Source organism: Rutidosis leptorrhynchoides, chromosome 2, assembly GCF_046630445.1.
Source record: "Rutidosis leptorrhynchoides isolate AG116_Rl617_1_P2 chromosome 2, CSIRO_AGI_Rlap_v1, whole genome shotgun sequence".
Taxonomy (NCBI): Eukaryota; Viridiplantae; Streptophyta; class Magnoliopsida; order Asterales; family Asteraceae; genus Rutidosis; species Rutidosis leptorrhynchoides.
The window spans coordinates 594,014,035-594,028,002 of NC_092334.1; the positions used below are offsets into that span (position 1 = coordinate 594,014,035).

The following is a 13,968-nucleotide window of genomic DNA, read 5'->3' on the forward strand; positions in this document are numbered from 1 at the left end:
TCATGTTTTATAAATTCATCATCATTTTGTAGAACAATTAATACTGGAATTCACAAAATTACAATCACAATATATTAAAAAACTCATTATAATGGTTGAATCAAATATACAAAATAATAATAAGAACAAAGGAACCTGAACTGTTATTAGAATTTCACATTGCGTTGTGTATGAATCGGCGATTGAACGGCATTTGATTTGAAGCCCGGAATCTACACATGAAATTATGGTCAGAACCGACGATTCCTTTTTGATCTCGGATGAAATTAGGGTAGAAGAAGTACGACTTGTACCGATCTATTGCTAATTTAATGGCGATTGAAGCATAAACGATGGTTGAAGATTTAATCGGCGGTACGATTTCACCACGACCGGAGTATGAGTGTGAGAGGTGATGGATTTGGAAGAGCGAGGGTTTGAGATAATTAAATCTGAGATACTATGTGTGAATTGCAGAAGTTCCCAATCGAATGGGACACGTGTTGGTGGGTCGTTTTTTCCGGAAAAAAAAACAAAGTAAAGGAAAAGCTGTGGTTGAATACACGTGGAAGTACATAATAAGTGTGATTAGTGGTCTGACACGTCAGTATAATCTGCACGCTTTATGTGTAGAGAGAGATTCTTTTACTCTCTCTTATTTTAAGTTTATTAGTAGCCTATAGTTAAGAACAAACCCACTAAAGGTAGTTATAAGCCTACTGAATTATAACACGAATCAAACCAATAAAGGTAGTTATAAGCCTACTGAATTATAACACGAATCAAACCAATAAAGGTAGTTATAAGCCTACTGAATTATAACACGAACCTAACCACTAAAAGTAGTTATAAGCCTACTGAATTATAACATGACGTAATTTTTTCTATCTTATTTAATAAAGCTGCAAAAAACGAACTAAATTGAAATATAAAGTACTTTAATCTGTGTTGATGAAACACAACCACCTACATCATATAAAAGTTTCCAAGTTATCAGACTAGCCCATCTAATATGCGCTATTACATACTATTACATAGTTCACTCAAATCAAAGTTTAGGGATAAACAAAATTCATCATTGATACTTTCATTACAAAAACACATGTAACTCAAGTGAGAGAAATAGCAAAAGCAAAATACCCCAAATGTCATAGCACCAAATTTCTTATTAACCTATAATAATTCAGCCTGTTTAGGGCTATATTACCGTCCTTGTTCACCGGTTCTAATATTCTCCACCAATTTAGCCACGTCAGCCATTTTAGGCCTTTGCTCCGGCGACTTCGCCACACATTGCATCCCAATCTGTAACATCTCAACCATCTCTTCTTCTATATTCGGGTACCGCAAAAGCTCCACGTCAAATACCTCTGCGGTCCATTCCTCGTGGACCACCGACTGCACCCATCTAACCAAATGGACCGCCTCATTGCTACACGTTGCATGATTTGGTGACTTACCAGTAAGAAGCTCGAAAACAAGAACCCCAAAAGAGTACACATCTGATGCTTGGTACACCTTCTTAGTGTCGGTAATTTCTGGTGCTCGGTATTCACCACCGCTCCTTATCGCGGGTCCCGCCGTCGGACTCATTACTGCTGCCAGGCCCATATCAGAAACACAACCGTAGCGTTGATCGTTTAGGAATGTGTTGGAGGCTTTAATGTTTCCATGAACAAATTTACCATTAGCTTGTGTATGGATATGAGCTATCCCTCTTGCTGCTCCTATCACTATTCTCAATCGACTGTCCCAATCTAAAGGTGTCCTATTCGCTCCTCTTTTTGCTGCAAATCATAAAACCCGTTAACACATTGATTGAAACAGAGGTGGCAAGATGGGCGGTCGGTTAATTGGTCAAAACGAGGTATAATTTAAAAAGAGTCAAGTAACAATGTGTTTACTATGTTTCCATTTTTGTGAAAATATTTTGCAAAGAATTAATTTGTTAAAATCTAAATCAATGTTGCAAAAATCGCTACTCGTGGAGTACTCGATCTTGACTTTTAAGGGAGTATTCGGAAACTCGAGGAGTACTCGAAAGTTGACCATGTTTACTTTGACCGACTTTTGACCGATTTCCGAGTTTTGGCTGATTTTCCGACTAATAACGAGTTTTGGCCGAGTTTGACCGAGTACTCACCGAGTTGCAAAAACCGAGTACTCGCCGAGTAATTCCGAGTTCTGCAACACATATCTAGAACGTTAACCCGTTTGATATAAAACACAACCCAAATCGACAATTTTTAAGTAATCGTTATAGTTTGACCCATATAACCCGTTTGATATAAAACACAACCCAAATCAACCATTTTTTAGTAATCGTTATAGTTTGACCCATATAACCTGTTCGAGACAAAACACAACCCAAATCAACCATTTTTAAGTAAAACGGGTCTCGAATGCTGACTCTAGATTATTTTAAACTTGCAACGTACCATGTAACATTGACGACTCTAGATTATTTTAAACTTGCAACGTACCATGTAACATTGACGAAACACTCCCTTGGTTAAAGTAATCATACACCATTAACTTTTCATCTTTCGAGTAGTAATACGCCCTTAACGGCACCACATTTTCATGTACCGTTTTCCCTACAATCTCCATTTGTTGTTCAAACTCTCGTCTCGGTACATGTACACCCTGCAATCTTTTCACTACAACCGCACTCGAATCCTCCAACGCTGCTTTATAAGTTGTACCGGAAGTTCCCTTACCGAGCACCTCTGCAGAAGCCCTAAACAAATCCTCCAAATTAAACGCTAAACTACTTCCTTCAAAGAAAACAAGGCTCCCGGTCTCACGTTGACTTGTTGACCTTAATTTCTCACTACCCTTGTCTTTCTTTTTCGTCTTATCTGTCCTCTGCACACCCTCTTTCTTTGAAACCCTAATAATCATAAGTAATCCAAGTAAACCTAACACTAATACACAACCGCCTATTATAATTCCCAGAATTGCAGTTTCACTGAGTTTCGATTTTTTTGATGGTGTGTTAGGGGAAACGGTCGGAAGCGATAAACTTTCGGGAACGAGATTATTTCCGAAAAACGCGGAACTCGGAAACCGCGCGAGAGATCGAGGCACAGATCCAGTTAAATTGTTGTTCGACAAATCAAGAACTTGCAAACTCGCGGGACTAAAATCGGGGATTTCACCAGATATAGAGTTGTTTGCGAGACTTAAAACCGTGAGATGAGTCAAACTCGAAATAGAAGACGAAATACTTCCATTAAAACCGTTATTCGACAGATTAAGAACAGAAAGATTGTTCCAGAAGGATAAATTTGAAGGTAACGGACCAGATAAGCCGTTACATTGTAAATGTAACGCCGTTAAGTTTGTTAGATTGTAAAAATCAGACGGAAAAGGACCCGATAGTCTATTTGATCTTAAACTCAGTATCTGAAGATTCGATAATCGACTAAGAGTGTTTGGAGGTATTTGGCCTTCAAGACTAACAGCAGGCAAACGAAGAGCTATAACCGATGAACGGTTATGATCACACGTTACACCAGTCCAGTTACTACAAGCCGAATAACTCATGTGCCAATTAATCACTCGAGAATGCGGAATTTTCTCGATGAAATCGAGTAAAATTTGCTTATCTTCTATTGGTTCAGTATTACCTACAGTAAAAATAGCCCCAAACAATAGCACAATCATGAACACCAACCTATTCTTCATGTTCATCATCAACATTTTCTCCCAAAACCTTCAATATCTACACAAAATAAGCAAAATCCACAACAAAAAAAATAACAGAATCAGTTCGCAATTTCGTAAAATTAAAACCTAATTAAATTGAATTATGACACAAATAATGAACAACGCATACGTATATTATACGTTAACATTACAAAATTAACAAAATTACAAAACCAGTGTATATGATAGAATAGCTGCAATGCACTTTATTCAAACAAAAACCCTAATTAAGCAGAGTACGATTTAAAAGGAAAAAGTAAGTTACAATCACATTCACATTCACAATCAAAATCACAATTAGAATCACAATTAAGATTACGATTATAATTATGATTACATTACTTACCGATTGATTAGTGAAACAGATCTCATTCGATTAAAGTGGTGAAACAGAGGGAACGTAACGGCAAAAAGTGTAGTGAAATCTTGGTGAGTGTAATAATGTTTGGGTATGGAGTGAGTAAGCTATTATTTGTTGAAATTGCAGAAGAAAAGAAGGCGGGATAAAAGGAGTAGGCACATGGAGGTTGAGTGTTGACAAAGAAGCCCCATCTTTAAAGTACTTGTAACTTCAAAGTGTCATTAATTAACTGAACCCTGCTAATTAATGATTTAATGATCAATTCTAATTTTTGATGATAATTAAGAATTTGTCTTTTATGCATGAATCTCTACGGTTAGGGTTTTGAAAGATTTCATTTGTTTTTATCGGTTAGTTTATTTATTATTAATTGAAGTTGGGATTGGGATTTTATGACCAACCTTGATTTTAGACCTGATAAACTTTAATTAAACTAGTTAAATAATTTATTTAATTTAATAACATAATGAGTTTATTTATTTCTATATGTATCATGGAATTTACTTGGTAATCGGACTATTATCGTAACTTATTGAAAGAAAATATTTCATTTCCATAACTTATAGTCCGTGCATCTTATAAGCTTCTAATTTAATTTATTTACTAGTAAAATGACCCGTGAAATCACGAGTTTGTTTAAACGAAACAATTTAATGACATGTTTTAGGTATTAAGTGAATGTAAATGTTGAAGTCGTTTATTTTAATGACCCGTTTGACTAAGAATCTTGTCGTTATTTTTACAAATATATAGAGACAAGTATTTTCGCATACATATGTAACGTAATTAATTTCGTAAAAAAAATCCATATTTGAATATTAATAATTTAATAATTATAATTATAATTATTATATTAAAAGTAAAAAATAATAAATAAAGTTCGCTCAAAGTTGAGTATTTATATTTTTAATAATAATAATAATAATTAATAATAATAAATGCCTTTTAAATTTTTTTTAGAAAATTAAAATTAAAATTTAAGAGAGATTAGTATTTTCTTTTATAAAAAATTTCCTATTATTTTTTTAATTAAATTAATATATAATTATGACATCATCATTATCAAAATTAAAGCGTGATTAAAGATATATATATATATAGATAATTGATTTGTTATACGTGATTGTAGATTTGATAATTTAAAAAAGTGTGATCTGTTATTTCGAATTGTGATAGTTTCAAAGTGTGTAAGCTGTTATTTAAAAATGTGAAGATGTGATAATTTCAAATTTTGTTATCTATAATTATAATTAAACAATGTTGAGATATGTTATTTCAAAATTAAATCATAATATTGGTGTGGCCAGCTATTGTAGATAAGAAGTAATAATGAAAATGACGATTTTTTTAAAAGAATTTAGATTTTAATCTTGCTTAATTATAGCTATATTAGCTATATATCGTTTCATTGTAACCCTAATTTTTAGATTTACAAAATTAATTCTGGAATTCCAAAATCACGTCATTTGATAGTATTTATCAATCAATACAAATATAAGTAATTACTCGTATAAATTTACATTAAATGATTTATTTTTGCAATTAAACTTTAGAATTGCATTTTTAATGACAAGTTTGAAAGCAACATGCATCCACGTTGCATTTTTTTTTTTTATCTGTTGTCAATGATTCATTGAAATGTATAAAAATTGAATTAAAATATTGCTTTGACCATCTAATTTCCTATTATTGAGTAATTATATTCAAATACACGGTTATATAATATTGCTTTGTATAGTTGTTTTTTTAATAAAAGTTGGCCTTTAAAAAAAAAATATAGTATCACTTCAATGAAAATATTAATTTTCGCATGACAATATGCAATTATACCAACAATGTCTTGCTTCTATATTAATTTTTATAAGATAGAAAAAAAAAACAATTAGTGAATATATATGTACTTATGTAACATTAAAAGAGGTATTGGAAATATCTAATTCAACATCGCTAAAAACATAATTCTTATTGAATTTTTCTATCGTACTATCTACCTTCATTTTAAATAGTCGCAATGTCTTTCAGATTATTGTTGCTTAACAAAAAGACAATAACATGACAGTTTGATTGCAAGTGACAGTTAGAAAGAAATTTAGATATCCAATATGTCTAACTGTTGCCATTTTTCCAAATTGTTTTGAATCATATAACTACAACACAAAAGCAAAAATTATTCTAAAAACAATACATCATGCTACGATTTAGTCAAAAAAACGTTGCTAAGAATTAGACAAATAGACGAAACGGTTAACAAATAAGACATTAAGCATTAATCATGGCATAAATGTTCCACTTACATTTAATCAAACAACACACACAAAAGAAAATTATAACAAACATTGATTCAGATAGATTGAAATTTCACAAACCTGTTTTTTTGAAGATGAAATATTAGAGAGAAAAAATAATGACTAAAATGTAGAGAGATTGTAGTTTTTATGATACGTACAATTTTTTTTTAAGGGAGTGACTATTTAAAGATGAAATATTGTCATTGAGATTTAAAGCCCGGTTAATTTATTTGTTCCTTTAACTTAGGAGTTATTCTTGTTTTCCTATTAATGTTACGGCATATTAATTTGTTTATTTATTTAACTTAGAATTTATAGATTGTAAAATAAATACAATTATGACATCATCTAGAGTGCCTAGATTTTTTTCTTTTTTATTTTAAATTCTTTTTAACAAATAAAATTGTTTTTTATGATGTCATCATTTTAGCATTATAATAGAATCTATAGAAGTGTATATAAAAATTGAGCCCATAATAAAAAATAATATGCCTTATTTAAATATAATTTAACTTAATCTATCTATATCTGTATGTATCTATCTATCTACTAGTTAAAGACTTGCGATTTCACGGGATTTTTGAAGAGTCTAATCATTTAAGCTATAAAATTAAATATATAAATTAAAAACCTATTATTATGTCTAGATGAAAATTAAATTAAATATTTTTAGGAGATTGAAATTTTTAAAGTTTCAAAATGTACTAACGAACTATTATTAAGTCTATAATGAACATTAAACCAAAGGTTTTATAGATGATTCAAATTTTTAAAGTTTCAAAATGTACTAACGAATAAATAAAAAATAAAATTTTCATTCAAATTAAATAAATCATCTCCGATATCGTGATATAGTTTTAGGCGATTGAATTAAGAGTTGTAGATGGTTATCTCAGATTTCGTTGTATTTTCTCACATATTCGACAATGTATTTATTTTTGTTAAATGATCATGAATAATGAATAATGTCATAACTCTTTGTCTTGTTTTTAGTACTTTGTGCATCCCTGAGAAAGTCTTTTGTCGTAATTCGTCAGCCTATAATGAATTAAAACATTATATTTGTAATAAACTGCATAATATTGTAATATTTTTTTAATTATTTAGATGATGTATGAAGTTTATGATTTAGTATGCCTCATCCATAAAGTTGTGCATAATAATAAGATTTTCAACTAAAAATGATAGAATTGTGATAACTTGACATTGCCGATTCGTCTCTTTTATTCACAAAAGCTTTCCCTATTAAAGTATTTGATATTGTGGCTTCTAAATTTCTAAATTTTGTAGTGAGTGCAATCTCTTTGTTCGTAATTTTAGATGTTAAAGATTTCATTTTTTTTAAGTTTAGGTCCAAAGACTTCAATATGATTGTTGATTAACTATCACAATCAAGATTAAGTTAATGTATGTTAATCTCGGAATTGAAATATGAAAAAGTAGTTAATATAAAACCAATAATAATAAGTAAGGTTAAGAAATATTTTCGCGTACTTGCCTGTAGCATATCAGTTGAACGTAATCCACCAATCCACATTATATACCACTGAGTATGACACATTCAAGTACCATATGTAATACTAAAGACATCAAATTTAGTAGCAAAATTTTTCATATTAAATAAGCTATAGAAATGTGATAATATGTTTTCGATAATCGGTAGAATGTCGTCTTCAATGAATTCTCCAATCAATCTTCGACGTAGTTGTAATATACGTTGGTGATGTTCAGAAAACCAATCACTATACTTTTTGCTAAAGTTATTCGGATCTTCAAGATATATTTAAACAAAAACTTATAAGGTATATATAGTATTGTTTTATAAAATATCGAAGTATATAAATTATATTAAATTAAGGTGTACCACGATTGAGGTATTGGTTCCTGACAATCTGTAAATGTAGTAATACTTTAGAAATGTAATTATAATGGATTGAGAATTGAAAGTCATAAATTCGTATATTTTCTCTTTTTTGGTGAACATGTGTTTAAAAAGGTACCTTTTGTAGTAGTTCATTTTTTAGTTGTATTTTCCTGTTCAGTTGTATAACGTTTTCTTTCATTTTAGTGAAGTACGTCTACAATTAAAAAATATAATTGTACGTTAATTATAACAGTTTGAAATTAACAATTACTATTGTCATTCTAATAATTAGAACCTGTTTTTTTTTTTTTTTTTTTTTTTTTTTTTTTGCAGTATTTCATAACTGCTTCTCCATTCTTTGCTTTTTTCTTTTCTTTCTGCAAATTTTAAAAAATAAATAATATATTACTTATATTTGACTCATGTAAATGTAGTTAGAATAAATTATTTCAATTTTTGTAATTTCATACTTTATAAGTTAATAAAACATATTATTAATGCTTTTGTCTTTTCAGAACTTCTACCAGAGTAAATATTGTGCATATATCTATGGCCTCCTACATAATATGTACTAATACTCCTCCTACCGATCTTCAACGGTATCAAGTCTCAGTGTGGAAGGTGTAACAACCCAATCCAATATCCAGCCGAAACAGTAAACAAATTTTTTTTTTCAACACAGGTGCGCGGCGCGCAGAAGCCTCATCAGCTTCTGTCCGGTTTTGCAATTTTTCAAATAAAGATCACCCACTTCCCGACATATTTAGACGAAACGCTTTTCACAACATGTTATAATATAAAAAACTCACACGATTCAATAATAAAATAAGTTTTACGAAACGGGGCCCACATCGACCCGAATTACGAGTTTCATACAAAACATGAGTTTCGACCATATTAGTTTAAATTCCAAACGACACTATGAGCATAGTGTTTGGGGGTTAAACTACCCAAATCTCAGTCAAACTCCAAAAGCTATCACATCCAAAAGCGTCCCCTATCAAAACAAAGCGGGATCACTAATCCAAACGCACGCTCTTACCCTTGTCCACGTCAGAGCCTATAAAAAGGTAAACAACGAGAGGGTAAGCTAAAGCTTAGTGAATACAATAATTATACATATACATATATAACCTACTTGCAATCTGTAGCGACCCGACAAAATCGTCATTGACGGCGCCGTCTACTTAGGTCCCGTTACGTGGTCATAAGTCTTTAAAACAACGTTTGACCAAAAATATGTCGCATTCATTTCAATTATGAAGATGTTTCAAGTTTACAAAGTAGTTCGACGACAAACATGTTACAACGTTTTAAGTACAATTGAAATCTATGCGACACAAATTAAGTTAAGTCAAAAGACGCTCCACGTATGCATGTATACTCGACATCCAAGCAAGTATCAAAATAATGTGCGGAAGCATGTATCACCTAGCGTTCAAGGACCTGAGAAAAACATATAGAAAACTGTCAACGAAAAACGTTGGTGAAATCATAGGTGTATTAGTAACGTTGTTTTTGAACCACAAGATTTAATATAGTTGATTATCCAAATCGTTTGTATTCCAAAAGTATGTTCGCGAGCACCCAATTATCAAGACTTAACTGTTTTGTACCCTGTTACGTAGTGTTAGAACATACACTATACTCGAAAATATATTTCATCCGCTAACGGTAGCGAACCGTCCGAATGAGGGCTCGTCAAGCCCAATGTGATCACATAACATAAGTTCACGTTTACACCCTGCAAGTGTAACTAATGATAATTGAATTGAGGCTTTTTGTTCAAACTCGCTGTGGAATGTTTGTTTTTGTACTTGTGTTTAAAGCATAAAAGTATGATACGTATATGTTTCTCATCACACAGTTTAAAAGTAAAAGTTGTTGAAAAGGTGGGACTATGATCTCACCTTGAGTGCACGAGTAATAAAGTACTTCACAAAGTAACGTGTGCAAGAACGAATGCTAGTCTTGACCTAAACAAATTGGTTGTATCAATATCGGTAAACACGGTCGGTCAAAGTGTTCAATTAGTCCTATGGCTCGTTACGACTCGATTAATGTAGCATGTGAATCAAATTGCCAAGTTTCATGCAAGATTCAAGTATAAAAGCATGTTAGAACGATTGCATAAGTACACGGTTAGGTTTGATTAAAAGTCAACTTTGGTCGAGTCAAAGTCAACGAAAAGTCAACACGTTCGGGTCAGGTCCCGAACTATTTTTCTGAGGTTTTTAATCATATATAAGCATGTTAGAACAAGTTACATGTGATTCGGAGGTGCGTAGCATAGCATAGCAAACATTTTTCGTAATTTGACAAGGTAGGTCAGTCCCTGAATGCGGCTATTGCCGCGCCGCGACACAGAAAGGCCGCGCCGCAACAATGTACGGGAGCTGGTACCTGGGCTGTTTCAATTGTTCAAGTCTCATTCAAACTTCAAATTATCATAACTAATGAACCGTAAATACTTAAAACGCATACCATACATCATTGGAAAAGTAATTTAACAAGGAACACAACTAAACACGTTTTATCAATCAAAAATATCATTTGTAATAATTGAAATTCCAAATTGAATGATCAATTAATGCCCATCATTAATGCTTCAAATTCATAAATGCACATTTATGATTCGGGAATTAAATGTACACATATAATACGCCGTTTCGTAGGTAATTATGCATACAATACAATTAAACACTTACAAATCATATGGCAAGACATTCAATGCATCAAAAGTTCATTTTACTTTAATCAAACCCTAACTCAAAGTCACCAATTTAACAATTATGCTTATGAAGCTTTTCTAAGTTAACCCACATACCAAATTGAAGCTAGTGATGCTAGTAACACATTTAATACATGCACTTTTAACATCTAACAACATTTAAGCAAACAAATCACAAGATTAAACACACCAAAATTCAAGTTCATGCTAGTTACTCAAAATAACAAGATCGAGCATATAAATCACATATTCATGTTAGACTTGAGCCATAGACACTAATTAACACTTTTATAAGTTAAAAATATCAAGAACACAAAATCTAGTATTTTTAGAAAGTTACCCAAATGCAATGAGATTGGTATGGATTTGAAGAGGAAGATGCAAGGATTCCGATTATGTAAATTGTTTTGAAGAACACTTGCTAGGTCGGATTTAGATGATGAATTTGTGTTTGAGGGTTTGAGAGAATAAAGGTGGAAGTATTAGAAAAGAGGTGAGTGAATGAATGGAGGTGGTGAAGTGGTTGACTAGTTGACCTAGTCACCATTTTGGCCACTCCTCAAGATTAGTCCCTCAAGTTTCAAAGCGGTTGCGTGAATTACCTAAACGAAATATTTTAAAATGCGTATTAACGGAAGATGTTATAAATATATAACGGACTTTAAAATAGCATAACGGAAGGTAAACGGAAAAAGGCAGGATGTTACATTACCTACTCCTTAAAAGAAATTTCGTCCCGAAATTTAAGTAGGCGTAGTAGTTGTTGTTTCTTCCTCGAGATCTTGTGTTTCTAAATCAGGGAATAGATGAGGGTATTTCCTTTGCATTTGATCTTGTCTTTCCCAAGTAAACTCGGGCCCCCTTTTGGCGTTCCAACGGGCCTTGACAATTGGAATTCGGCTTTGTTTTAGCGTTTTAACGGAGTGATCCATAATTTCAGCCGGTTCCTCCACAAAATGAAGTTTGTCATCAATAGTAAGCTCTTCGAGAGGAATGACGAGTTCGGGTTCGGCAAAACACTTCTTTAAATTTGACACATGGAAAGTAGGATGAACGGAGCTCAGTTGAGGCGGAAGATCTAAACGATAAGCAACGGTTCCAATACGCTCCAAGATTTTAAAAGGACCAATATACCGCAGATTTAGCTTCCTGCGCTTCCCGAAATTGATCACACCTTTCCAAGGTGCGACTTTTAACATTACGCGATCACCGACTTGGAATTCGAGGTCATTGCATCTTTTATCGGTATAGCTCTTTTGACAACTACGGGCCATCCTAAGCCTATCTCGGATTTGAACGATCTTCTCGGTTGTTTCATGAATGAGTTCGGGTCCGGTGATTTGTGTGTCGCCTACTTTGGCCTAACAAAGAGGTGAACGGCATTTTTGGCCATACAAAGCTTCGAAAGGTGCGGCGTTGATACTTGCGTGGTAACTATTGTTGTAAGAGAATTCGACGAGAGGCAAGTGCTTGTCCCAAGCTTTTCCAAAATCGATAACGCAAGCTCGTAGCATGTCTTCCAAGGTTTGAATTGTACGTTCTCTTTGTCCGTCGGTTTGTGGATGATATGCGGTGCTCATGTCTAAACGTGTTCCCAGCGCTTCTTGTAAAGTACGCCAAAATCTAGAAACAAAACGGCCATATCGGTCGGAAATAATCGATAAAGGCACACCGTGACGGGCCACGATCTCTTTAATGTAAAGTTGTGCAAGTTTTTCCATGTTGTCGGTTTCCTTCATGGATAGAAAGTGCGCGGAATTGGTGAGACGGTCAACAATAACCCAAATAGTATCATAATCACCCACCGTCCTTGGTAGTTTGGTGATAAAATCCATCGTTATCCTTTCCCACTTCCATTGCGGGATTTCGGGTTGTTGAAGTAGTCCGGACGGTCTTTGATGTTCGGCTTTGACTTTGGAGCAAGTTAGGCACTTTCTGTAACGACCCGAATTTTTCCGCTAATATATAGAAGATTAATATTTACATAATTAATGTTTCCAACATGTTAAGCAATCAAACTCGTTAAGACTTGGTTATTTGGAATGAATTTTATACAAACGTTTGGACACCCAGTCTGTCTGACGATTCACGAACGTCATATATCGTAATAACTAATTAAAGGAATATATATTTGGATATATATATATTTATGATTTGATTAAATGATATTTAAGTATCTCATTAAGTATAATAACAATGATTTATATATATAAGATGAGACTACTAACTTAAAGACTTCGAAACAATATACATATATGTAACGATTATCGTTGTAATAGTATTTCACACACACACACACACACACACACACACACACACACACACACACACACACACACATATATATATATATATATATATATATATATATATATATATATGATATTAGATATGATAATACACCATATTAACATGTTAACATAACAATTTAACATCTCATTTAAGTGTAATAACAATGGGTCAATTATATTTAACAAGATCGTTAACTTAAAGGTCTCAAAACAACACTTACATATAACGACTAGCGATGACTTAACGACTCCGTTAAAATGTATATACATGTAGTGTTTTAAGATGTATTAGTACACTTTTGAAAGACTTCAATACATATATCAAAGTACTTCTACTTGACAAAAATGCTTACAATTACATCCTCGTTCAGTTTCATCAACAATTCTGCTCGTATGCACCCGTATTCGTACTCGTACAATACACAGCTTCTTGATGTATTTACTATTGGTATATACACCTCAATAATTAGCTCCTTAGCAGCCCTAAATGATTAAGAAACATGTGGAAACCATTATTTGTAATCTAGTATCAATTATTTAGCAAGATTACAAAAGAACTTATTAATCATCCATTTTATCATGAATTATTACATAACATTACAAAAAATCATTAATCATCCTTTAGCCATAAAAGACCATGACTACTAGCATCATTTTTACTCATTTTAATTCAATCTTACTTACAATTTACTATCATAATTCACACACACAAGAGCTATAAGCAATCTCTCCATTTCTTACTC

The 13,968-nt window shown here is 32.5% G+C and overlaps 1 protein-coding gene across 1 annotated transcript; it reads right to left on the minus strand.

Annotated features, from left to right (window-relative positions):
• Positions 1–968: 968 nt before the first annotated feature.
• LOC139893360 (probable inactive receptor kinase At4g23740) lies at positions 969–4,259 on the minus strand. The gene is made up of 3 exons (XM_071876520.1): positions 4,037–4,259; positions 2,463–3,706; positions 969–1,766 (listed from the first exon to the last, which is right to left on the minus strand). Exons 2-3 carry the CDS (start codon positions 3,682–3,684, stop codon positions 1,183–1,185), a joined length of 1,806 nt encoding a protein of 601 aa, XP_071732621.1. The 5' UTR covers positions 3,685–3,706; positions 4,037–4,259; the 3' UTR covers positions 969–1,182.
• Positions 4,260–13,968: the final 9,709 nt, after the last annotated feature.

Coding starts and splice junctions, on each gene's coding strand:
- LOC139893360 (XM_071876520.1), bottom strand. CDS start 3,684: ATGTTGATGATGAACATGAAGAATAGGTTGGTGTTCATGATTGTGCTA. Junction 1,767..2,462: donor TGTTTCGTCAATGTTACATG/GTACGTTGCAAG, acceptor TATGATTTGCAG/CAAAAAGAGGAGCGAATAGG.